Here is a 26616-nt window from a genome sequence, read left to right on the forward strand (position 1 = left end):
AATAGAGAAAATTGAGGAGGGACTGAGCCTCTGGAGGGGCTGTGTGAGTGTGAAACGAAAACTGACGCAATATTTGTGCTCAGGGGGTTCGAATCATATGAAAACGACACCAATATCATCAAAGTAACTTTATTTCAAAAATTATTGTAAAAATTGAGGTGGGGTCTGAAGGCTCTGGAAATCGGAGGGGGTTAGATGAGTGAAGCAGAAAATCTGAAGTCATAGGTATTCGTACTCAGCGGTATCGAATCATGCGAAAACAACACCCTACTTACGAACAGTTATTTCCCCCAAAATTCTCATTTGACCCCCCCCCCCACGACACGTTTTTTCCATTTTTCACAAGCAACAATTTCAAAAAAATTTATGATGTTTAGAAGTCAAAAATACATCCAAAAAACGTGTTTAGAAAATTGTACCTCGCAATCTTCATTGTTAAAACGCATAAAATAAGTGGGAAAACTCCATTTTGAGGGGTAAATACGAGGGGAGGAGGTTGACAATTTTTTGTGGGGATAGCTCTTATGGATGTCTACAACATACTCGGTAAGGTCGCAGAAAGAAGCTAAGTAGAAGCCATATATTTACATAAAGCAGTATAATTTTCTCTAAATCAAAAAATTTTCAGGTTTTTGGGGGGTTGGTACGCGGGAAGGGGGCTAACACGAAAACTGTTGATATTTTTGGGTTCAGCGCGAAATTTTAACTCATTTTGATAGGTCACACGGCTACTTTTGAAAAAAATTTGCGAAGTTGGCATTTGATGAAAAGTTGTACTTACGCAACTTTGAAAATTAATTGCGACGAAATGTGCCGGTCGAATTTCGTGAATGTGATGATTTTGGAAAGGTAAATGCGTGGTCTAACGGGACATTCGAGAAAAAATTGTCCCCTCCGCATACAACAGGACCTAGGGCGGAAAAAGCTCAAAAAATGGGCAAAAATGGGCAAAAATTCCGTTTAGGGTTGCATAACTTTTGATTGTGCAGGAGGCCGACAGAAAATTTTGTATTTTCAGCATCCCAAGATACCAGCCTATCGATCCCCGGTCGAATTTTTTGTCCCCCTTCTAGGTCAAAAAATACCCCTTTTTGACCTCCCCCCACCCTACGTGCAACCAAAAAAAATTTTTTTGTCATTTTTGTAAATGCCCAAGCGGTACTGACATTATGCAAAGTAAATTTCTTGTCCCCAAAAAAAGTTCGGTAGGTGAACACTTTTAGCCTCATGGATTGTGGACTAAATATTAAATTTTTACATTTTTACATTATTTTATGGTGTATTTTCAACTAGATAAGTGCTGATGATTTTTTCAGAATTTTTCGAGTGATGGCCGTTCAATTGTTTGAATTAAATAACGAGTTTTGTCAACGTGAATTTGACTAGAAGATTTTTAAAAAAGTTTCATTCGTTCTAATGAAAAATTCTGTATCTCCTCAGTACAATAATCACGATATGAAAATATACATACGTAAGTTTAGTTGCCTACCCGGTCCGCCGTAAATATTACGAGTTGTGAATGTGAATGTAATTCCAATTCAATTCCTACACATCAACGACCAACAGTTTTGAGTCATGGTAGAGCCTCTGACGAGGTTTGAATTTTTGAATTCTTTTAATTTCCAAAAATTCTTTAAAAATCCAAAAATGAATTTTCGGATCTGAAATTTTGATCCGGGGGGGGGGAGAGGGATTAGGAGACATGCGCTATGTATAGATAAGCCCTTGAATTTTTGAATTCTTTCAATTTCCAAAAATTCTTTTAAAATCCAAAAATGAATTTTCGGATCTGAAATTTTGATCCCCCTGGGGGGGGGGGGGGGAGGAGAGGGATTAGGAGACATGCTCTATGTATAGATAGACCTTTTTTTTTGGTTCCCCAATCCTATACAGGTGGAGCAAATTTATTCTTCTTAATATGGGGATACAGCATTTGACTAGGCACACCCCCACCACCTCAACGTGCCACAAGACTTTGATGAGGGATTTAGATAGACCTAGCTTGGTTTCGTTCAAATCAGAAGAAAATTATATTTTATGAAAATATGTGAAAATCATTCTGAAAAAGATTTATTCGTTTAGATACTTATTTAAAAGTTTAAATTTTCAAAAATTTGTCAAGAATCCAAAAACGAATTTTAGCATTTGATGTTTTAGTTACATGCCCATTCGATCAAGTTAGTTCACATTAATGTATATAAAAAGTGTCCTTTATTTTTCTGGTATCAATGGCATTGCATTTTTCATTTTTCACCATTTTCAGTTATCTGGATAATTTTTCTTACCAATTTTTAAATCACTTTCATTATTTCATACATTTGATAACACTATTTTTGCATTCGTTTCATAATTAATTTTTTTTTGAAGGCTTCTGCATTTTTGGTTGCAACCGAGAGCAATAAAAAAATCGATTTCAATTCTAACGTAATTCATCTTTTTTTCATCATTTTGTTTGGTTACTGATTTTGTTTTACGAGTTTGAGAAAACTGCTGCAAGTATCTCCTTTTACATCAAAGTTGAATACTTACTTGTTCAGATATCTATTTTTTTTTTTTTTTGGCATAAATTACTTCAGTATTTTTGAAATTCTCTTTTTGAACTACAAAAATAATCAAGCGGAAGACCCAAGTTTCAAAATGTTGCAATACGTAATAAAAGAAAAATAGCCATGTTCTACGAAGATTCCCCATTCGACACAAAAACACTGATTAAAAAATGTAAAAATAGAATTTATTGACAAATTAACAATTTCAAAGTACTGAAACCGCGGAAAATCTCCTTTACAACAACCAACATATTATATACACTACTTACACGTTTATGTACAAAAAAGACAGAAAAAAAAACAAAGAATGTAGTATCGACTTCGATTAATTTCTTTGTAGGTAAAGGGCGAGAAAAATCTTCCACGACGAATCGTTCGTCGCGTATTCGCATGGAGAAATCAAACCTGACCGAGCAGGCGAGATGAGATCACATAAGTACACATAATACCTTCTTCAATTCAAGAACCAAAATTCCAAAGATGAATTTAAATAAATCAATCGTATTCAACGTCGAAAAACCCAACATCAATCCAGTAGATGAATTCAGTCGAGAGTTTTGGAGTGGCGAATGCGGGGGGAGGGGGGGGAGAAATTAAAATCAAAACTCGAAAACAATAACACACGACCGTCCAAGAAAGATCTTTTCTCACTCATCCTACAACGTTTATTAATCTTCGCGAGATGAAATACAAAAATAAAATGTACTTTCAAAATCGCGTACGCCAATTTGTAGTTGAAAATTATGAAAAAAAAAACACACGTCGATAGTAATTTTACAACACGAAATCCCGATTAATTAATATTATTCTAAATTTCAGCCGATCGTTTAATAAAATTAAGCTAGTCACACGCGTAAAAACACACACAACTAACTCTACGTTACGTAGGTAATTTTTTTTTTTTTTGGTTTACTGATATCGTCGATAAATGCGATAATTTTTTTTCTTTTTAGAAGCGCACACGTTAAAACTGATACCGAAATTTAAATAGCGTTTAATACCTAAATTTTTTTTGGCGCTTTCGATCGCGATTGGGATTTTTTTCGAAAAAAAACAGGGGGGAACACTACAATAGCAATGATCTAGCCGTAACAAAGATGTTGATAAGAATCACAGGATTTTATCAACACGTTTGTTTTAAAAATAAAATACAATAAATAATAAAAGAAATAAAAAAAATTTAATACAAAACAAATTTTAAAAATCTGTCATTGCGTCAACACTTGTAGCAAAAAAAAAAAAAAATTATAAACGACGCAATTGATCCATAAAATTACACATTTAACACCGACGGGAAAAAAAATGCACGTTAAAAAAAATTAAAATTATTAACAAACAAGACTGCGGTACACAATTAATAATTATATACATTGTACATAAAATATATACGGCATGTAAATGAAAAAAAAAAGCGCAGCGTATTACAATACTTTTGCTTTTTACGGCTAAGTTCATTATATACATAAATATTTACAAAGCGAAATCACAATTTTTTATTTTTATTATTATTATTCATTTTTTTTTTTTTTTTAGAAATTTTCAACAATAAGAAAGGAAAATATCGAAATACAATATTCGTACATAAATCATAGGTAGGTATTTTAATACTTTTCAATGAGCGATTGAATCAATCAATTTTCAATCAATTTTTCAATAATAAAGACTACGTAACAACGTATTATTATAATATGGTATTTTCGAATAAACGTAAATGGGGAGGTCGCGAGGGGGAGGGAGGAGGGGGGGGGGACAAAACAAAACAAAAAACATACTCACACGGAAAGAAGAAGAAAAAACAAGACACGACGACACACAAACAGATACATATACATACAAACGACGTACTATTTTTTATCAACATGTAGGTACTATAAATCGGTGACCGAACCAGATACGCGATTCAACCGTTGAATTCCAATATGTAAACGAACGAAAGAAACAAACAACTGTCATTCAGCAGCGAACAGGTAGGTATATCACATTAATTTACAATATTTACGTTACATAAAAAAAGAGAAAAAGAAATAGAGAGAGGAGAAAAACACATTTCAAAATCGTTAACTATTTTTAAGAAGAGAGAAACGAAGAAAATAAGGGGTGAAAATGAAATAATATAATATATTAAATGCAACGTTGCCAATCGTTCTTCAGATAAATTTACTTTTCGAGGAATAGCGTAAAATTATAAAATTCGTGAAATCTCCCGTTGCTAATACTGTCATTGGTATGAATTTTTTTTTTTACGCGGGTAAAACTATTCCATAATAATAGGAAACAAAATATTATAACATTTATAACACTACACCGATCAATTAAATTTTTTCGTTATTAGAAGACGCTGCTGGAGCCGAAGATGGATTCGAATTATTGTTCGCCGAAGGTGACGCTGCGGCAGCTGTAGCAGTAGCGGAGGTTACCGTATTTCCAGACGTGGCCGAAGACGATACTAAACTGGAAGCGATCGTAGCGTTCTGTATTCTCAAATTACCCGGTCGAACAGCTAGAGGCGAGTTGTTCTGTATCGCAGCTGATACCTGCGGAAAAACATCAGACTTCGGTTATAAATGGGGTTTCGAAAATTTGAGGTGGATGAATTTAAAAAAAAAAAAAATAGGTCTAATTTTGACACGAGTGGGAAAAATAGTATTATGAGGGAGGTGGGGGGGGGGGGGGGTTAAATGTTGGTAAAATATTGAAGAATAAACTTTTTTCAGCTCTTATCAAAAATGGCCTCCAAATCGCCCGCGGGAAAGTCTCAGATTGAGAAATTTTTTTGAAAAAAAAAGTTGGCTTAAAAAATACATTTTTTTTTACTCATGTCGAAAGTGATCTCTGTAGAAGTTCCCCAGAAATATAGACTATTCGGCCACTCAATTTGAAGTTTTTGATAATTTTTTTTTTGGAATACATACTTTGGCTGTTGGAATATGTCCTAAATAGAAGATTCACAGAGTTGTAGCTATCTAATCAAAAATTTGAGAATTTGGAGCATTCCTGTGAAAAATTTGAATCTTCCAAATTTACTATACTAATATTATCTCTCATTCACGTCCAAAATTGGGTCTCTAAACGTGATTGTGACTTAAATTTGATTAGGAATGAGGTTTTTCGAAATCACAACTCACCATGCAATTTTTGAACGATTTCGATAAATTCAAAAACCACCAAAAGTAGACCGAGCAGTAGGTTAAAATTTTGCTAATTTTGCACTCTCCTTTTATTTCATTTTTTTCAAGGGTTTCGAGACCTATTTACGATAGCTAAAAATGGGATCATTGTAGAGGCTCAATTCTTGAAAATAATAATAATAATAATAATAATAATAAATGAAAAAATAAGAAAAATCTGAAGTTACGTAATTCAGTATTATCAAGAGACAGAACTACATTTACAATCATTAAAACATGGTGAGTTGTGCTAATCAACATCGCTTGGGGGGACCAGGGCCCGCACTCAATTTTCCAAATAACTTCAGTAACCAAAAAAGCTTGAAAAAGTAACCAATAAACTGTCACACAAGCATCACATCACGAACTTTCCAAACAGGAAAAATAATAAATTTAAAAAAAAAATAGAATGTTTACTTTCGCAATTTGTGTCAAAAAAGGGGACACTTCAACAACTTCTTGAAAAAAATGAAACTTTTTGGAATTTTCAGCAAAAAAACAACTAAGTATGTACTTTCAGCCATTTTACTGAGAAGCGAGAATTTTCGACAAAAATCAAGATTATGAAAATTTCAGCAAAAGGCACTACTTTTTGGAAACTATTGATAAAAGAACTCTTATTTTCTGAAAATTCATCTCAAAAAGCCAAGAATTATCGTCAATTTTTGGCAAAAATCAGGATTTCGACAATTTCAGCGAAAAGCAGCACTTTTTGGCGACTATTTGTAAGAAAAATTATACTTTTTCGGAATTTTTCTCGGTCGCTTTCGTACAATTTTTTGGTAAAAAGTCGAGACTTTAAAGAAATTTATGGCAATAAAGAGATACGCCTCGAGTTTTTGGAATTGTTTGCCAATAAGCGACAATTTTTAGCACGATTGAAACGAGACTTTTGGGGCAATTTTGACAAAAGGAGAGATTTTTGCCATTTTTGGAGGGAGGAAAGCAAGACTTGACAACTTAAGCAAAAAGCAGGGCTATGTAACGATAAGGCTTAAAAAAGGAAATGTAGCCAATTGGATTACATATTCACGTTGAATCAACATTTTTTTCTCGTTCACGAATCAAGAAGTTATAAAAAAGTAAAAATATGTTCGAAAATTTGTAAGAAGAAAAAAAAATATAATTTCAGCAATTAAAACACGTGCAGAAAAATAACCTAAAATGATTTTTACGTTAGGTACTCCTCGAAAAAAAAATGAAAACGAAAACCGAAGGACCAAGAGGAATATTTTCTTGGAAAAAGGGTCATTTAAAAAGAACTCTAACACATAAATTGAATTTGAAAAAATTTTAATTCGATTTTCCTGTTTTTTTTTTCTTCAACTTTTGGGCCTTTATATGAAGAAGTCAACTTTGTGGGACATTATTTGGGAAGGGAAGGGAAGGGAAGGGAAGGGAAGGAGAGATTTCTTTTTAAAAAGGAGGGTATTCAGAAAAGTGTAGTTAGAACATTTTTCACGTATTACCATTTCTATTTTTCATTTTTTTTTTCGATTTTTTGCAACTTTGAGACCAACATTGTTTTGGAGGACTGAATGAGGGGTTTTCGTGAAAATAGGATTAATTAGAAGTATTTTGCCCAGAAATAAAAAGTAATCCATAAATGAGGCCTATAGAATCAAATGCCTACTTCTCCACTTTTTTTCGAAAATGAGTTAAGCATGGTTTGGTATACTACAACATGTCCCACATCTGATGAAAATGTCAACATTTGAATTTCGGTCAAGGAAGTATGGTAAAACAGCGTGTAAAGTTAGGGGTTAGAATCAAAACTCTACTTTTTTAATGGAGAAGTCGAGTTTTCAAACGAACCTGGCGGATTTCGAATGAAACACTAGTGTTATGCCTTGAAATTAGGCTTGAAATTGAATAAATTCATCAAGTGAGGACCCTTCCCCCAAAAAACACCTTTCATTTTTATTAACAAAAATTATTTTTTTTTACTTTGAAAAAAAAGGAAAATAATTTCAATTTCTAAATGAATGGTCAAAAATGCAATATTATTTTAATTTCTCAAACTTTCCAAGCTTTCTTCAACTTTTAGCACCATATTACTAGAAAAATTTTTGATTAAGTGCCCTAAAACAATGTAAAAAGTGTACGGTTGGAGACAAAACTCAACTTCTCCTAACTTCAAACTGCCCAGGAACTCTTACGGCAACGCGTAGGGTAAAACAAACACGTGGGTCACTATCGTCTTGTTGGTACAAAAATATTAGACATATTACCTCGGTATTTTATGTTACGATAAATGCTAGGGAGGTTTTTTGCGTTTTTCTCAAAAAGTTCGAAAATGGAGAAGTAGAGATTTGATTCTAGTGGCCTCAAATTTTTACCAACTTGAACTTTCAATTTTTTTGTTGATGATTCTCCAAATGAGAAGAAAGCTCCATTGAAGGGGGGGGGGGGGCGAGAAAAGATTTTTTCCTTGAAAAAAGTTATTTAGAAGAAATGAGAAATGTTCAAATAATCGAAACCAAAATTTTCCTTGTTTTTTTTTTCATTTTTGAAGGGGGGGAAGGCGACTTGGAGAACCTAACGAAGAATCTTCTTGAAAAAAAAGAATACTTCCAAAAATTCGTTCTTACGCAAAAACAAGGCATTTCGAATAAATTGGATTTTGTTATCAAATTTTAAACCAGTGGGTGGAGGGAAGGAGGGGGGGGGGTGCAGCACCACTTTTTTCAGATAAGGAAAAATAAACAAAAAATAACCCTAAGAGCTACACAAGTAGTCAAGTACACATATCGATAAATTAATTATTGCGCACCTCGTAAAAAAGTTGACTTGGTTTATCATGAAATAAGAAAGATAATATTACACAAACGTGAAAAAAATACGACTCACTTGATTCAGAAAATTCTGAGGATGCGTAAAAGTTGCCACAGAAACAGGTGATGATGTACCACCGCTGATTTTAATAGTATTGGGTGGTAGATTCTGTTGTATATGCCTCGCTGTCCCGGTAGCATCGACGTTCACATTTGATGCGTTATTAGCCGCTCGAAGTTGCGACGCGGAGACCACCTGGAAAAAAATTCCACATCAATTCATATGACTGTTACGCATAATCGTATCGAGATTTCCTTGAAATTAGTCAGACTAACACGAAAAATGCACTCAACTGTCAAAATTTCAGCTCAAACGACCTTCTTCGCATCAAAAAAAATTTAATCCACGCAGTGTCATATGACTCAATTTCTTCTAGTTTACGAAAAAACTATTTCCTCACTTCTGTTCTACTCGTATTTCGATTACAACGCGTGACAACCGATCAATCCATACGAATACGAAACAAAAACTCACTTGAAAGGTTTGCTTGACAGAGTTGGAAGCTACCACTGGTATAACTCTGGCACCCATCAAATGCCCCGCCGACGCCACACTGCCGGAAGTCGTCTTCGTCAGTACGTGAGAGATAACTTGTCCGCTTTGCGTAACGTTAACCTGAGCATACGCGATGACCACGATTAACATTTCGATAAAATTACAATTGAGGGGGGAAAAAAACATTGACAGCCAACATTTTCAAGAAACCACCTACCATAACTTGTCCAATCGGTGTGATCTTATGAGCTCCTTGTTTACGTTGCTGCATTATCTGTTGATAGTGTCTGATTTGAGCTTGCGTAGGCGGACCTTTGATGTTAGCAGTTCTAATCTATACAAATACATAGAAAAACGATTACAACACATTCTAATCCAGCGCTAGACATCATGTCGAGAAAACAAATCGCGCAAAAGTCAAATTTACCGTAGGTAATGTAACTCCGACGGCGTTTTGGGTTGTTCCCGATGTGCTTTGAGCGGTAATAAATTGCGTCGGAGTAGTGGTCGCGTTCGACGTAACGATAACCGTAGCCGAAGCGATTTTCTGCTGTTGAGCTATCTGTTGCTGCTGCTGCTGTTGTTGTTGCTGCTGCTGTTGCTGTTTCTTAATAATAACGGCCATTTCGGCTTCGGTGATGCTTCTCGTGGTTGACGTAGGTATCGCGCCGGCAGCTACCGATTTGATCTGCGAGAATAAATCGAAAAACGTTATCAATTTTCGCCGTTCGAGTTGAAAAAGAAACGTCAAAAAACTTGACAAAATGCTGGTGCTACTAACCAATTGACGCGGTTGAAGAGACTGTTGTTGGGTTTGTTGCGTAGGCTGTTGTGGTTGCACCGGAGTACCCGGCTGCTGTTGCGTTTGAGTTTGTAGAACAACTGACTGCTGTTGTTGTTGCTGCTGCTGCTGCGATGGCGACGTAACCACCATGTTGGCCGGCACAACTACAGAAGTTTTACCACCTCTAGTAGCCTGTAATATTTTCAATTGCTGTTGACGCACTTGAACGGTATTTACGGCATTTTGTTGGCGGTATAGTTGCAGTTGCGGCGACGTTAGCGGTTTACTTCCAGCGGTTACGACTGCAAAAAAAAAAAAAAAAAAAAAAATGAAAATAGGGAATTATTTTCAGCTAGAGAATCAGAATCGCGTTTCACGAAGAATCAGTTAAAAGTTTTAGCCTGAATTTCAACTCGAAACAGCCTCAAAACGTTGACAGCAGAAATTCGCGTTTTTTCACGTCAAATTTTAGGAACCAGTTTTCAATTTTTTTTAATGGCGGCGCAGGAGGGTATGAAAACTTCAATCACCGAGACAGTAATCGAAAGAATCGACTTATTTCCAAAATGGACACGTTTTACAGAAGGTTTTCCGATCAAAAGATACCTTACATCTAGAACATCTAACACAACTCACTTCGCTGTCCCGTAGCAGTAGTCGCAGTGGAGATTTGCGTTATCGGTATAATACGTTGAATAGAAGGCGACAAGACGTTTGTAGCAGTAGTGCCAGCTACGCTCGTCTTAGCCGACGGAATAACTATACTCGATTGCTGCTGAGGTGAAGTACTACCGGCGACGATCATCTCCTGCAAATGAAAAAACGTCAATACATCGTTGCTCGGCTGAGAAACTCTCTCAACGTGAACCGTAACCTCGTCTACTTACTTGCACATTTAATGGCCTATGAACAATACTACGAATAGTAACCGGAGACGTGGTTACTGGCGAATTCTGCGAGATATTTACCACAACGGCGGTTGGTTGAGGTACAATATTCGACGTAGGAATGGAAATCGATTTATGAACAGCGACCGGAGCCTGAGTCTGCAATTGCTGCTGCTGTTGCTGCGCTGCAGCTGTCTGCTGTACCGTAGCAGTTTGCTGCAAAATAGCAGGTTTAGCAGCTACTTGAAGCTGTTGCTGTTGTTGACCAGCAGTCGCCACATTCGCGTTAGCTGGACGTTGTTCGACGCTAGCCTGTTCAAAGAGCAGAAAAAATATCATCGTTAGTTTAAATTTGAATTGAGGTTTCTTTCAAATACAAGCTGAACAAAGATGACGTTACCATTTGCGTTTGTTTCTCTTTAGCCAAGCGTTGAGCTCGTTTAGCGGCGATTTCGACCGGCGTTAGAGGTCTATCGTAATCGATTTCGCATTCAGCCAGTAGCTGAGCGTGTTTCGGATTTTTCGTAGTCGTATTCAAAGGTAATCGCTTGAGTGTCGGAGCTCGGCGATTCGAGACACCTCTGATAGCGTCAAATCTCGCGTTCATCATTTGCGTGTACGTGCTATTGCTGTCCTGAACGTATAGCTGAGCTGTTTTGTAGTTACGCGTGTACTTCATCTGCGTTACCAACGGATTCACGCCTTTCATCTTTTTCTGCTTCTTCCAAATCGGATCCGATGTTAATTTACCTTCTTCTCGCGGTAAAATGGCTGTTTCGAATCTGAAAATGAAATTAAAATGAATCGTTAATAAAGCGAAAAAATAATCAATTGGAAAAAAAAATTAAAAATTCAATCGGGTTAGTCATTTTAATTCAATAATAGATTTCTCGACTTTCCACCTTTTTGAGAGAATAAATCGTCAAGAAGAAAACAAAAAGGGGCAAATTTTCAAAATTTCAACTAACATTCCAAAACAATGAAAATTTCCAAAAATCGATCGATTCGATTACCGACGATCAAACCTCGATTTCCAAATTCCAAAATTTAGAAATACTTATCTCTTTCTTTTCTTCGCTCGAACAAAATATTATTTTTTTTTTACCTGTTTTTGCACTGCTGCGGAGATCTGTATATCCTGGATACTTGATTGACTAGTTCGGAAACTAAATCCCAATTCGGCGTATGTCCAGGATACATAACGGATAAATTTAACGGTAATTCTTGAACGTGTTGAATTGCCTAAAATACAAAAACCGTTTTCATTAAACACCAGTTTCCAAGCCATCATCTACATAAAACTTCAGATCTCAATCACACAACGTACTTGCAACAAAGCGTAATCTTCGTGTATCAACCATTCCGGCACGAATTCCGGATCGGCGTTTATTTTCGGAGGGAAGTAAGGTTTTAAACCAGGTACGTTCGGAACAGTAGATCTCGATAACCCTCTGTACTTCTGCAGCCGCATATCTTGTCTTAATTTCGCAACAACCGGAGAAGGACGATCGAATAACGATTTCGGAGGTTCTAACGCTGCCACCGAAAGCGTCGCGTTTAAACCTTCGCGATGTCGACTTCGTACACGAATATGAGACGAACCTGAATCAACACAAATGGCGTTAGAATAAACCAGATTTGTATTTTAATTTTGAAAACAAAAATCATGTACTCACTTTCGTTGATATTTGGACTAGGCTGATCGAGTCGCAGCTTCTTCTTTTCTTTTCTGAAGTAAACCGGTGGTAATAGATGTTCCGGCATTGGTACCGAAGTTTCGTACAAGTAATTCAAACTGCGATCGATATATTCTTCGTTCTCTTCGATGGTTATTAAAGGCGGTAAAGGCAACCAAATCTGTACCGATCGTTAATAAATTACTCAATAACGAAACCTCATATCGAATTATATATTTCACGAGTATCGTGATTATACTTACAGGCATTCTTTCCAGAGTTTCAAAAGACAGCCAAGCCTGTTGACAAACAAAACCACATCGTTTAGTCGTCTTCTTTTCAAAAATAGACAAGTTTATACTGAATGGTCATCGGGCTTGAAAATTTTGCTCACTTTTAGCAATGCAGTTGAATAATTGAAAGTTCATTTAGATGTTTAGTTGCGTAAAGATATGAAATATTCTCATTTTAATATCGATACAAAAGAGAAAACGATCAAACACAACATCTTTTTCAACAGGATTTCGCTCATAATCAGACAAGGGAATTTCATCGAATACCGATCGTAGCATAATTTACAGTCTTTGTCTAGTAAATTACTAAACAGCGTAGCTCTAAAATGGCACTTTCTTAAAATTGAAGGAAAAATTGACCCTCCTTCAAATATACGCGGATTCCTTAATTCATACATTTTTAGTTCAGAATACGGTATAAATTCTTCGGGAAGGGGGAGGATTTCAACCGTAAGCAAGAGCTGTACACGACACGTATCATTCATTAATCACAGCCAAAATATTAAAAACGTGCGATAAAGCACGTGTGGGGTTTTACTTCGTCAGCACATAAAAAAGGTAATTTTCAAGCAAAAAAAAAATACAACACATTAGTTGATCGTAAAGAAAAATTTTCGAACATAAGTAGAGGGAAAAACAGCAACGTATATTTTAAAGGCTTCTTTTCTCTCTTTTTCAGGCATGTACATAAAAAATTTATAAATTATTTTGTGTATGCAAAAAAAAGGTAAAATTTGTATACAAAATTCAACTTCATAAAATTAAAAAGTCTAGAAGTTGAAATTTTTAAAATGTTCCTAGATTCGACAGAATAAAAGAAAATGTTTAAAATTAGTTAACGATAAAAAATCCGCTAAAAACGAGTCTAATTAAACGACTAGTAAATTTAAAAACGAGACGAAACAAGGAAAAGCAGCATGGTTTTTAAAAATATTGGACAAAGTGATAAAAAAAAGTTCGAAATTCGTAAACGAAAAAAAAAGAATACTAAATTATCGAGCCTTAATAAAAAGTAACGGAGAAATATCCAAATAATAAGCATATTATGCTCCTTGTTCGAATAACTTGCAATACCGTCGATGATGATCGTTCTATCAAAATAACTCCTCGATTCGCTTTTCTCGCTAATTATTTCATTATTAAAAATATAGTTGACCTGATTTTTCGAGTCCTCGGACGAGTACATCAGTTGCAGCATGATATCATTTTCGTCGTCTTCGTTATCCAAACGTCTAGATCTCTTTTCCGCTCGTTCAGCAGAAAAACGCTCCGTTTCCCATTCTTTTTTCTGTTGTTCAATTTGCATCGTTTCGGCAACGGCCACCGTCGAATGCTCTTCTGACGGCCATTCGATATCTTCCGACGATTCTTTGAACCGCAGCGCCCACCTTTCGATAGGCGTCAACTGTAGAAATAAAAATAAAATTAACATTCATTTCGACAATTTGCTCGCAGTTTGAATCGACCTGCAAATCACAATCAAATACCAACCTGTTCTAAGAGAGCATCGACTGTTTGTTCGGCTTCGCTGATTTCCATCGTCGAATCGTCGACACTACGGCAAATTTCGTTATCCGTTAGTATCGGAGCACTTTCGTCGAATTCGTTCAGTTCGGCTAACGTTTCTTCTTTGGCAAGTTTAGCAGCATTTACATCGATTTCGTCTTCGACCTCGGCTAAAACGTTTTCAAACGTGCTCAACAACGTCGTCGACGATTTCTCGACAACGTTTTGCCAATTTATCAGCATGTTGTCCGCTTTGGTCGCAGAATTCGATTCGTTCGTGTCGACGTCAAACAAATCGCGAATAGTTGTCTAAACAGAAAAATGAACTTGTTAACGCTGATTTTCAAAGTAAGTATGCTACCGAAACACAGAAAAATGTGATGGTAAATAAAAATCATTATTTTTGTATCAAAACTTACAGATTTTAAACGAGCCGACATCAAGTTACCATCATCGATGGCCGTCACCTCAGCTAGTAATTTCTTCTGATTCGTTTTCTTCGCTATATTCTCTTCGACGGTTTTCTCGCTCAGCAATCTAAACCAGACATTCGTGATGAAAATCCAACTAATCGGCAGAATTTACCAATAGACGCGAAAATTACGCACCTATAGATATTCAGGTCTCTGGATAAGCCGATTCGATGACATCGGCCCAGCGTTTGCGCATCCATCGTCGGATTCAAATCGCTGTCGTAAAAAATAACCGTATCGGCTCCGGTTAGATTAACGCCAATGCCGCCAAAACGGGTCGAAAGAATGAAACAAAAATATCTTTCGTCCGCGTTAAATTTTTCCATCAGAACCTGCAACAAAATTACCATTAATATGAAACCCACCAATTCAACAGAGACGAGCAATCATTCCATGTCAGAATCGCTAACCTGTCGCTGATCGATTTTCGTGCCGCCATCTAGCCTTAGATAAATATGACCTCGAAAGGTAAGAAACGCTTCGAGCATGTCCAACATGCGAGACATTTGCGTAAATATCAACACCCTGTGCTGTTCAACTTTCAGCCGTCTCAGTAACGCGTCCAACGTACGTAATTTACCGCAGTCGTGCTGTATAAGTCGAGTGTCCGGAAACGACGTCGACATTCGAGACACAATCTGACGCAGGTATTCGCTCCGCGGCGCTAATTCTTTCTCTAGCACGCATTCCATGTACTTGAGCGAACAGCTTTTCGACGCGCTTGGACGAGAAACACGCATCGTCGGACGTCGCGCATTCACTGACGGAACGTATACGATGAATCTGTGCCAAGAAAAAAAATCATCGATTAAATCCCCTATACTCGTGAACATCACGACGACTTAGCGAACAAAATACGTACCTGGAAAACGTATCGGATAACTCTTCGATTCTTTCTTCGATCGATTTCACCGAATTGGATAACGCGTTCGTCAACGTGTAACACAAACCGTATACGTGTTTCGCGTACTGCGCGTTGATACAATTCGTATGTCCGGCACATTTCCAATAATGCGGATCGTTCATCGTCGGACATTTATTACTACTATCGACGTCCAAGACTTTCAACGTGTTTCGTACGTCGCAACCGAACATCACGTAAGGACTAGATTTTCGTTCGTTTATTTCGCCTAAAACGCGCAGCTTCTCTCTACGTATACGTTTATCGTCCAGCTCGCATTGCTATATATTTCAAATTCAAGAAACACAAACCAAAAAAAAAAAAAAACGCGTCGAAATTAATAATCGTCCCAAATCGAACTCGTAGTACCGTCGTCGCGAAAAAAAAATTGACCACTTACGTTATCGAATAAAATGTCATCTTTCGACGCTTTAGCGCCATCTCGATTATTTCTATTCGATACACCGACCGTAGTTGAAACTGTATCGCTTTGAGATACGCTCGACGTAACCGTGGACACAGCCACTGCAGACGTAACAAACGTTGATATCGGTTTTGGTATCGTTATGCTGGTTTTCTGCGTGTTATTCAGAATTATACTCGAAGACGCGGCCGCGTTATTACCGTTGTTCAAAATAGTCGCCTAAAAAGAAGAAAAATCAAACGAGATTTACATTAGTAACGTGTTATTCGAAACTGCGTAAGATTATTTTAATAACTATGGATTTCACGATGCCGAGAAAGGTAGAGATTTTCAATGTTTGCAATGTCGAAGTGTCAATTGAACTCAGAATCATCGAACTGCATCAATTTGTAATTAAAATACACGAAATTATTCAAATTAATGGATCATCGAGAGGGGAAGTCGAGCTAAAATCTATGCGAATCAAAATCCACCCATTTTTTTCATCAAATTTCGCTCACTGTTCTCTCATTTCGGGATTTGGAGACGTATCAAAAGATGAATATTGGAAGAAGTTCACAATTCGATGAACTTATGGATAGATTTTAAAATTATTGCTATTCAAATTCGAAAAACCAAGCATACACAAAAATCAGCCATAAAACGTGGCAGCCCTATCCTCTAAATTTGACTCGATCGGGTATTTCACGCTTCAGAGTAAGTTCTAAATTTTTCCATTTTCAAAAACCGGACGACAAAAGTTCCCCTTTCAGACGTTGAAATTCAAACGCTTAGTTCGCCCCAATAACTCGATCGCGAGACTGAAAAATACCGCTCTTCCATCCCGATCGGAAGAAGCGAGTCGTCGACACCTAATACCTAGGCCACGTTCCCTCATTTGTATTCATCGGACTCGGAACATGGTGGTTATTTGCCTCAGCTCAATTGAACAACCAACCTGTTGAGCGGACGGTTTTCTAATTATCGGTCCCAGAATGGTATTCAAATTACCGGGTCCAATATTTTTCAGAATAACTTTCTGACCGGACGTTTTCACTGCACAGATGACAGACTCGTTAATATCACTCTGCAATAATAATTTAGAAAAAAGGTTTTTTTAAAAAACATAACCCCCGATAAACTTACTCGTAGCGGTGGATGTTAAAGGTTTATTTACTGAATTCGATGTAGCCAAAATCACAGATTTTCCAGCGCTATTCTGAACTATTTGCGATATACTATTGCTTAATTTGGTGGACGGCGAACTTCCGGCAGGCGCTATCGATATCATCGATGTCGACACCATGACCGTAGGTAGCGAGACCGCCGTCGTACCGCTGCCAGAAGCGTACGACGTTGACGGCGTAGCAACAGTCGACACCGAAGCACCGACGTTTGTTGCCGATGCCGACGACGACGAGGCGCCGACTACGCCGTTCCCGCTTTCGGCCGCATTGCCACCGGTTTGAGTATTTTTCAGCGTTACTGGTAACACGTTTTTCAGCACGGTTGCGTGTATCGGCGTTTTCGAACTAGTCGTAGTGATACAGATTTTTTGCGGCACGGTGTTGAATTTTGTAGCTGTTGAAACGCAAGATAGGAATAAGAACGAAGTTTTCAAAATACGTCGTATCGATTACGATCAAGGATAATGTGAAACTTTACTTTTTAATTGAAATGTCAAATTTCCTCCTTTATTATTACTCGTATTGTCCATCAGTTTCGAACGTTTCACAGCCATATCTGAAGGAAAAAAACGAAAGTTTAATTCAATCTCATCGGCTGAGCTCGGAGATATGTGCGAATTGTTTCACGATACTTACTATTTACTTCACCTTGCGCAATCATTCCCCTATAAATCGGTCCCAGTTTCGCTTTCGATGATGGCGAGGTAACCGACGTCGTATTTACAGTTGCGTTACTCGTAGACGATGCTAGGGATACCGAAGCGGATATATTTTTAAAAAACGACGCCACTTTCAGATTGCTTTTACTATTGTTATTATTCTATATTCAAAAGGGAAAAAATTCGTTATCGAATCGACTTGAATTTCACCAACTCGTGTATCATAAACATCGACGAAAAACTCACCAATTTAACGGAACTCAAATCGTGGGGCACTTTTAATCGTAAATTTATCGATTCTTTGGGACACGCAGGTGATTCGTTTGTAACGTCGTCGATTTCTTCGATTAATTTTTTCGGCACGCCTAATTTTCTCATCCTATGTACGCCCCAAGCAGTTAGTTCATCTTCGACGTCGACTATTCGCAAATTTAACGATTTCAGATTCACGTGCTGAAAGCAGAATGAAAACAAAATGGTTGTTTATTAATTAAAAATACTTACGTAATGTTAAGCAATATACCTAATTAAATTACGCGGATATTAATTACATGTTTCTTATGACAGGTATCGCCGATATTCAGAGCAGAAATTCGACGTGTTTTAAAAAGATTTTCAATATTCCCCGACTGATGCTTTAATTTATCGAAATAAAACGATAAAAAAGTGGATCGGGGGTAAAGTACAAATTAATAAAAGATTGGATTGAAAAAAACCCACTGATTTCAGACACATTTAGGCAGCTAAAGCAATTTGACAATGTGAAATGGAAGAATGCAAATATGAAATTCCATTCACAATGCATCCTCCTACCAAGATCCACACCCGGATGAAGTGTTTCTTTTGACAGGTATCGCCAATATTCAACAAGGGAACTCGACGTGTTTTAAAAAGATTTTCCATATTCCCCGACTGATGCTTTAATTTATCGAAATGAAACGATAAAAAAGTGTATCGGGGTTGTTGAGCAAATAATCACTAATTCATACAGGCTTGGACTATTCTATTCAATTTGCCACCATGAAATGGATATGTAAATGTGAAATTCCATCCACGATGCATCCACAACCGGATGGAGTGTTTCTTTTGACAGGTGTCGCCAATATTCAACAAGGGAACTCGACGTGTTTTAAAAAGATTTTCAATATTCCCCGACTGATGCTTTAATTTATCGAAATGAAACAATAAAAAAGTGGATCGGGGTTGTTGAGCGAATAATCACTAATTCATACAGGCTTAGACTATTCTATTCAATTTGCCACCATGAAATGGATATGCAAATGTGAAATTCCATCCGCGATGCATCCACCACCGGCTGGAGTGTTTCTTATGACAGGTATCGCCGATATTCAATAAAAAAAATTCGACGTGTTTTAAAAAGATTTTCAATATTCCCCGATTGACGCTCTCATTCACCGATCTAAAACGATGAAAAAAAGTGGATCGGGGTTTAACGAGGCTGAAAATGCCAAGGTATGAATATTTGTAAGTTATCTCCTCGATCAACTGCATCGTTCTGTTTCTTTCTTCTGGCAACTCCGAAAATCATGACGGAAATTCCGAGTGTTATAGAAAGATATTCGATATTCCCCGATTGACGCTCTCATTCATCGATTTAAAACGACGAAAAAAAGTGGATCGGGGTTTAACGAGGCTGAAAATGCCAAGGTATGAATATTCGTAAGCTATTTCTAGATCAACTGTATCGTTCTGTTTCTTTCTTCTGGCAACTCCGAAAATCATGACGGAAATTCCGAGTGTTATAGAAAGATATTCGATACTCCCCGATTGACGCTCTCATTCATCGATTTAAAACGACGAAAAAAAGTGGATCGGGGTTTAACGAGGCTGAAAATGCCAAGGTATGAATATTCGTAAGCTATTTCTAGATCAACTGTATCGTTCTGTTTCTTTCTTCTGGCAACTCCGAAAATCATGACAGAAATTCCGAGTGTTATAGAAAGATATTCAATATTCCCCGATTGACGCTCTCATTCGTCGATTCAAAACGACGAAAAAAAGTGGATCGGGATTAAACTAGGCAACAGAATTCCGAGATATCGAGAGTATTCATTTATAAGCGATTTCACGATCGATCAAATCGACCTGTTTCTTTCTTCTGGCAACATCGAAAATCACGAAGGAAATTCCGAGTGTTATAGAAAGATTTTCACTATTCCCCGATTGACGCTCTAATTTATCGATATCGAACGATAAGAAAAAGTGGATCGGGGTTAAAAGGGGTAATCGTAAGTTCAAAATAGTCAAAAATAAAATTAATACAGCTATATTTCTCGACCACCGAGTATGTTTCTTTTTTCTGGCAACGTCGAAAATCACACCCGAAATTCGAAGTGTTATAAAACGATTTTCTATGCCCCAATCGACGTTGTTTCGTTTCATCGATACACGAAATGAAGATAAAATAAAATAGATCGGGGAAGATTTCAGCTTCTCAACGATGTTTACACTATCGAAAAAATAAAGAGGTTCAAGTAAAACGATTTCTAGTGTATTTCCTGACAGGATACGCAGTCGAATATTTAATCCATCACCACGCGTTTGAAAGAAATTTCATTAATATACCAAATCAATTCATCCGAACAACATTCATTACGGAATGCGACGACAATAACGATTGTTTGGAACGAATTATTAAATTTCCAGGTTGAAAAAAAAAATACACGAGTACATAATGAGGGAAAAAATACGTTACCTCAAAAGGTCGATAATCTAAAGCCGAATCTATCAACGAGGCGGTATGATAATTCAGAGAGTCCATTTGAAAAGGTGATATTATCGGTCTGGGTTCCAACAGATTCGGATGATTACAGACTTTACGAAGTTGCATTAAAACATTAATTACGTTCAAAAGATTGCCGGACGATAGAGTTTCTTTCGTTCTGAAATTAAAAAATACGATCGTTACCAAACCTGACAGTTATTCGATTTCAACGTTAATATCCGATTTAAAACCACACGTACTTGGTTCGCGACATATAATCGTCGTATAGATATCGTTGACGATTCGACAGCTTGCACATGATCACTTGCTCGTTTCGTTTAGGTAACTGTTTTTCAACTTCAGACTTCGATCGTCTCAGAAGAAACGGTCTCAAGATCTAAAAATACAAATTTTATAGAAAATCTTTCCGTATTATATCAACATAAACACGAGCAACGAATAGAAATCATTACCTTATGCAATCTTTTGACGATATTCTCGTTGTATTCGGAATTACCATTATCGCTTGTGCTGGACACCGGATTTGAAAACCATTCTTTGAATTCGCGATGCGATTTAAATAAATTAGGCATTAAAAAATTCATCGACGACCACAAATCTGCTAAGTTGTTCTGCAGCGGTGCGCCGGTAAGCAATAATCGTCTGTTAACAGTCACATTTGGTTAATCATCGAGCTAGAGCCTTTAACGAAGCGAAATTAATCAAATCAAAGATTACCTTTGCGAATCAAAATTCAGCAACCGTTGCCATCTTTGCGATTTAAAATTTTTGATGTTTTGAGCTTCGTCGAGAATAACGTATTTCCATTTTTTACGTCGAAAGCAACGATGATCTTGTAATACTAATTTGTAAGATGTGATACAAACGTGGAATGTATTGGGTTCGGTCCAATCTGCGCATTGAAATAAATTCGATTTCATTAGTAGTTCGACAAAAACATCGAATCGTTACAGTATCGCCTTACTTACCCGATCTTTTCAATTTTCTTTCTTTCGGATTACCGCAATAAGTTAAAATTTTAAATGCTGGACACCATTTCTTAAATTCCATTTCCCAATTAAGCATCACAGACGTAGGAACTATAATTAAATGAGGACCCCATTCCTCTGCGAAAAAAAAAACACGAACAATTAAATAAATATATCATCGGAATAATTGAGAATATTTTTTCAACATCTCATTCTCAATAGATTCGATTCGAAGAGTAGTTACACAGGAACTGAAAAACAACGCACCTTTCTCAGCAGCTAAATGGGCCAATAAAGCGATCGTTTGAATAGTCTTGCCAAGGCCTATTTCATCCGCCAAAATGCCGTTCAAATTACGCTCGTACATTGCAACTAACCAATCCATGCCGATATGTTGGTATTCTCGTAACGAATGTTTCAGCAAAAAAGGAACTTTCGAAATCGTTCTCGTCGAAGACAGCGTTATTCCTTTGGGTTGTATACTTTCTGCTGTTGTGGCAATATCGTTAATTTTTTCATCGGCAGCCGCATCATCATCATCGTTCAAATCACCGTTTTCCTGTAAAATCAACTCGTATAAAAAATGTTTCCGCTGATAATGAATTCATTAAATAGTAAATAATTGTAAACTCACCAGCAAGTTATCTTTCAGTAACGATAACAAGCCGTCATCGTCGTTATCATTTTCATCGCTCTGATCGTCATCCGTCGTACTGATTTCATTATCGCTACAGGAACTTACGATGGAACTTTCTTCTCGAGAATCATCTGAGGAACTTTCTGCAAACACAACCGAAGAACAAAATTGAATTATCGATCATTTTAGACGAATTACGAATTTTAAAAATTAAAAAATAATAATAAATACGTACCTGAATATGAAGAAACTAAAGAATTAATCACCGGATCAGCAGCAGCGCAGTTGACATTGTATTTCTTTTTCAAATCTTCTACACTCAATTTGTTATCAGCCTACGGAAAAAAAACCATTTTATAGTACATAATAATTATTTGGTCAAATTCGATATGATACACATTGATATGAAATCGAGACAACTCACTTCTAATTCGGCTATTTCAGATTTGTAATCAACTTTTCCTTGCATTTTTTCTTCTTCTAAAAGCGTCGATTCGTCGTCACTTTCATCGATATCCATTTCATATTCATCATCGTCATCAATACGTTTCTACGAGACAAAAACACGTATAACATAATCATCGAATACAAAAATCACATAATGTAACTTGATTGAAAAATTAAATTACCTTATCATTAATCTTTACATTCGTTTCAACACTATTCAAATATTCCTCCGGTAACTGATTCAAGAGATCTTCTAAAGGTAACTCAGATTCTCGTTTTAGCATTTCGATTTCTTTATCTGGATCAATAACTTCCGCCTTGCTGCTGTTTTCTTCCGCTTCGATGGTTTCTTCATCGTCGCTTGAACTTTGATTAGGTTCGAATTCGGCTATAAAATGTACAAACGTTCAATTAGCACTTTCACGTCGAAAACTAATCCCTCAAATTGTTTCGATGGTTACTAACCATCAGAATTTTTATCAGGTGAATCCAATCTGCTTAGGTCTTGGTTCAAGGCAATTTGAGATTTATTCGCTCCGGCCACCGATGATGAATATTTATCCGTTGACAAGCTGAAACGCTGATCCAACACGTGTTGTCGTTTTTCTTTCAGTTTCATTTCTTGTTTGAAGTCGGCCAACTAAAAAAACCACGATAATTTACTTAATATAACGCAAATTTCAAGACTAACGAATAACTATAAAAATCATACCTTCTCAACGCTGCTCCAGAAAGTTCGAACCATTTGAGCTAAATGACCAGATATTTTTTTCTTATGCAATTCCGCTGCTTTAGCTGCTTTTTGCACCAGCGCCTCTCGTTCTTGGAAATGTTTTTGAACCATACGTGATCTCTGTAACAACGTTCTTCAGTTAACATCATCGTTCGAGAAATTAAAAACAGAATCACGAAGTACACAAACTTTTTTCGCAGCAGCTTTCTTCCATTTTCGTTCTTGAGCAAAATCAGTGGCCAGCCATTCTAATTCTTCTAATACATAATCCCAATGTGTTTTTATTCGAGGTGGTTCTTGAATTTTTGGTAACCTTTTCTCCGACCATAAACCGCATTTTTGTAAATCTGCCACCCTCTGCAGTACGTACGCTTCCTGAAAAACAAAAAAAAAAAAAAAAAAAAAATTTCGAACCATTAAAATACCAAAATGAACATCAAACCCATTAAAAAATAAGTTATATTGCTAAATAATTACTTTCAGACAAATGCCTCGTACAAATGAATCATTTTATAATAAATCATGGCCAATTAAATCATCATCAAATAAACAACTCGAGATAACGAGATAGAATTAACATATTAATTGCAGACAAAAATTAATCTGACAAATGCCTCGTACAAATGGATCATTTTTTAAAGAAATCACAGCCAACAAAATCATCATCAAATAATAAACTAGGGATTAATTAACATTTATAAATCGCCAATAAAAATTATTCAGACAAATGCCTCGTACATATGGATCATTTTTCAAAATAAATCACAGCCAATAAAATCATCATCAATTATAATTTAGAATAAAAATGAATGTAATGCCGATAAATTCGCGCATTTTTCAGACAAATGCCTCGTACAAACGAATCACGTTTCGATAAATCATTGCCAATCAAGTCATCACGAAATAAGCACATAATATAATAAAATGCAATATCAATAAATCAGGTAAAAATTCTCAGACAAATGCCTCGTACAAATTAATCATATTCTGATAAATCATGGCCAACTGAATCATCAGAGAATTTGAATCAACATAATTATGAAAATTGAAAGAAAAGGCTCAACGACATACTTGTTTCGCCTTCTCTGCAACTTGTTGAGAACTGTCGCCAACATGATTTGATGTTCTGCACGCCGGTCTAATCAAAACTATAGGAGAATACGTTTTGGAACTGAAATCTGTCTGTGAAGATAGAGTGGATTCGCTGGATTCTTGTTTAATAACTGTAAAATTAAATTGACATTTAAAAACCTCGTAAAATTGAACTCTCATTCAATAAGTATGCGAATGAATTCTCACCTTTCTTAAAACCACTTAGTAGTTGATCGTTCGGAAATGCTGTTTTGAAATGATCCGGTTCGTTAGATAAGTACGTTAGTTTAGGCTGATGAGGATTTGGAAATGGTAAAACGGAATCGGAATAGTTGATTTTATCAACGAAATTGAGAAAATCATTTTCTTCGCCGCATCTGTACTTATCTAACAGCGAAATATACAAATATTTTTCCTTCTCTATGATCATATCGGTGAGCAGGTGGTTGTAAATGCAGGTTCGTTTCGTATCCAGCTGGTGATTGGCGGCATCGGTGCTCAGTTTACGTTTTCTCGAAGTACTGGCTTCCCCATTATGGCTACTTTCATTTACAGACACTCCGTTTTCCAGAACTGTCTGAGAATGTAAAGTATATTCCGGAGGAAAAGCAGAGTGTCCCATCTGAAAAATCAAATCAAAATGAAACACAAGTAAACAGAGACATTCCCCTTTCGGCAAAAAATTTCTTACCTGATGAGTGACAGTTGCAGAGCCAGGGGAAGAAGCATGTACTCCACCTGCCATCTGTTGCTAGGTGTGAAAACTGAAAACTCCACCTATCACTTTTTGCCCTTTCCATTCAGGACTCTATTACGTTACAACTGTAAGAGAAAAATTCAACATTACTTCAGATGCTGGATTCAGTTGACAAATTAACAAGCATTTACATTTAACAGATGGCCATTCAACTTACTTCGACGTAAATATAAAGCAAATTATTTGCGAAAAAGATTTTGTCAAAATCCGAATTAAAAATTGAACTAAATAGCCTATTTCTCAAATAATTTTAAAACCCTCAAACACAATTATTATTTATGTATCCCAATTATACCGAACAAACGGTGAAAAACACCACTCCATAAGATAATTCGTAATTATAATAAAACAATGCCATAAATCATATAGAAAGTAGACAAGAATGTATAGTACCACTACAGCTCATTCACTCCAAAATTTCAAAAAATTGATTCAATTTCCGCCAAATTTGAAAAAAATTTTGGTTTGTTTACATTTGATAAGGTAATAAGAACTTCATGTTTCCAACATGATTAAAACTTTTTCAATTCCATCAATTCGCGTTATTCGAAAATACCTCGAAAATTGAAAAAAAAAAATAATTCGTATAATACATATGTACATTTGCGGTGCTGCAAATGGCCCGAGCTATAGCTACTGCACATGAGCAGATAACAAAGGGTCTCAAGATGTTTTTTTGAGATAAATCATTACAAGGAGTAGATTTTGAGATAAGAACATAATGTAATATTAGATTAAACTAATTATATCAAAGACAATAATTTCATTAATAATAATAAAATTGAGAAAAAAATTGTAAAAATTTACAAACGCTGCACCCCACCATTCCATCAAAAAAACATGTGTAACAAGACCTACGAAACACAAACACAATCGCAAACAGAACGCTTACGTATTTAATAACACGAAATAAAATTTTGTCAATGAAAGTTCGAGTAAATGTAACCAAGCACATAAATCTACATCGCAAAATCTAAATATCTGAATAAAGTAATGAGAAATAAGCTCACTTTAAATGGTAGAAACATAAATTACATGGCATACGACGCGTAAGATTTGTAAATTGAGTCGCCATCTTGATTTTCTTTGTTAATTTGAACAAAGGTTCAGCTTACCATTTTCCCGTGGACAACTCTGTAATACCTTTTCGAACTGAATACGTGATGAAATAATTTCACATTTTCTTCAACAATACGTTTGCGAAACACATATTAACGCGTAAATGAAAAACAATTTATTAATTACAATAAATACGTCGCAAACAAAAAATTCACCATGTACAAAACAAAATGGCGCCACAGCCGACTCCTATTTTCCACAACAAATAATGAACGTTTTTAGCCGAAATACGCCAGCGACCAGCTAAAAAGAATCGGAAACCCGACGAGATACGAGCGGCATCTGTGTGAAGTATCTGGAAACCG

At 36.3% G+C, this 26616-nt stretch overlaps 1 protein-coding gene across 4 annotated transcripts; it reads right to left on the reverse strand.

Annotated features, from left to right (window-relative positions):
• Window positions 1-2709: 2709 nt before the first annotated feature.
• On the reverse strand, window positions 2710-26537 carry LOC135850152 (helicase domino-like). 4 transcript variants are annotated; one of them, XM_065370909.1, is made up of 42 exons: window positions 26308-26537; window positions 25127-25257; window positions 24643-25057; window positions 24415-24566; window positions 23533-23718; window positions 23323-23463; window positions 23076-23250; window positions 22793-22998; window positions 22588-22713; window positions 22399-22498; window positions 22161-22306; window positions 21794-22085; window positions 21527-21664; window positions 21276-21450; window positions 21011-21200; window positions 20798-20934; window positions 20529-20715; window positions 18059-18265; window positions 17790-17973; window positions 17632-17709; window positions 17144-17547; window positions 16925-17053; window positions 15964-16206; window positions 15525-15844; window positions 15073-15445; window positions 14798-14994; window positions 14609-14726; window positions 14175-14498; window positions 13840-14088; window positions 12654-12689; window positions 12391-12571; window positions 12042-12316; window positions 11820-11956; window positions 11115-11496; window positions 10715-11026; window positions 10464-10635; window positions 9825-10129; window positions 9471-9731; window positions 9261-9377; window positions 9023-9163; window positions 8564-8743; window positions 2710-5080 (listed from the first exon to the last, which is right to left on the reverse strand). In XM_065370909.1, the coding sequence occupies exons 2-42, from the start codon at window positions 25178-25180 to the stop codon at window positions 4859-4861; spliced, it is 8367 nt and encodes a 2788-aa protein (XP_065226981.1). In that variant the 5' UTR covers window positions 25181-25257; window positions 26308-26537; the 3' UTR covers window positions 2710-4858. The 4 variants fall into 4 exon arrangements, with proteins under 4 accessions (XP_065226981.1, XP_065226980.1, XP_065226982.1 ...); XM_065370908.1 differs by having other exon boundaries at window positions 16925-17022; window positions 17113-17547; XM_065370910.1 differs by having other exon boundaries at window positions 16925-17022; window positions 17113-17547; window positions 26203-26537.
• Window positions 26538-26616: the final 79 nt, after the last annotated feature.

Source organism: Planococcus citri, chromosome 1 (assembly GCF_950023065.1).
Source record: "Planococcus citri chromosome 1, ihPlaCitr1.1, whole genome shotgun sequence".
Lineage (NCBI taxonomy): Eukaryota > Metazoa > Arthropoda > Insecta > Hemiptera > Pseudococcidae > Planococcus > Planococcus citri.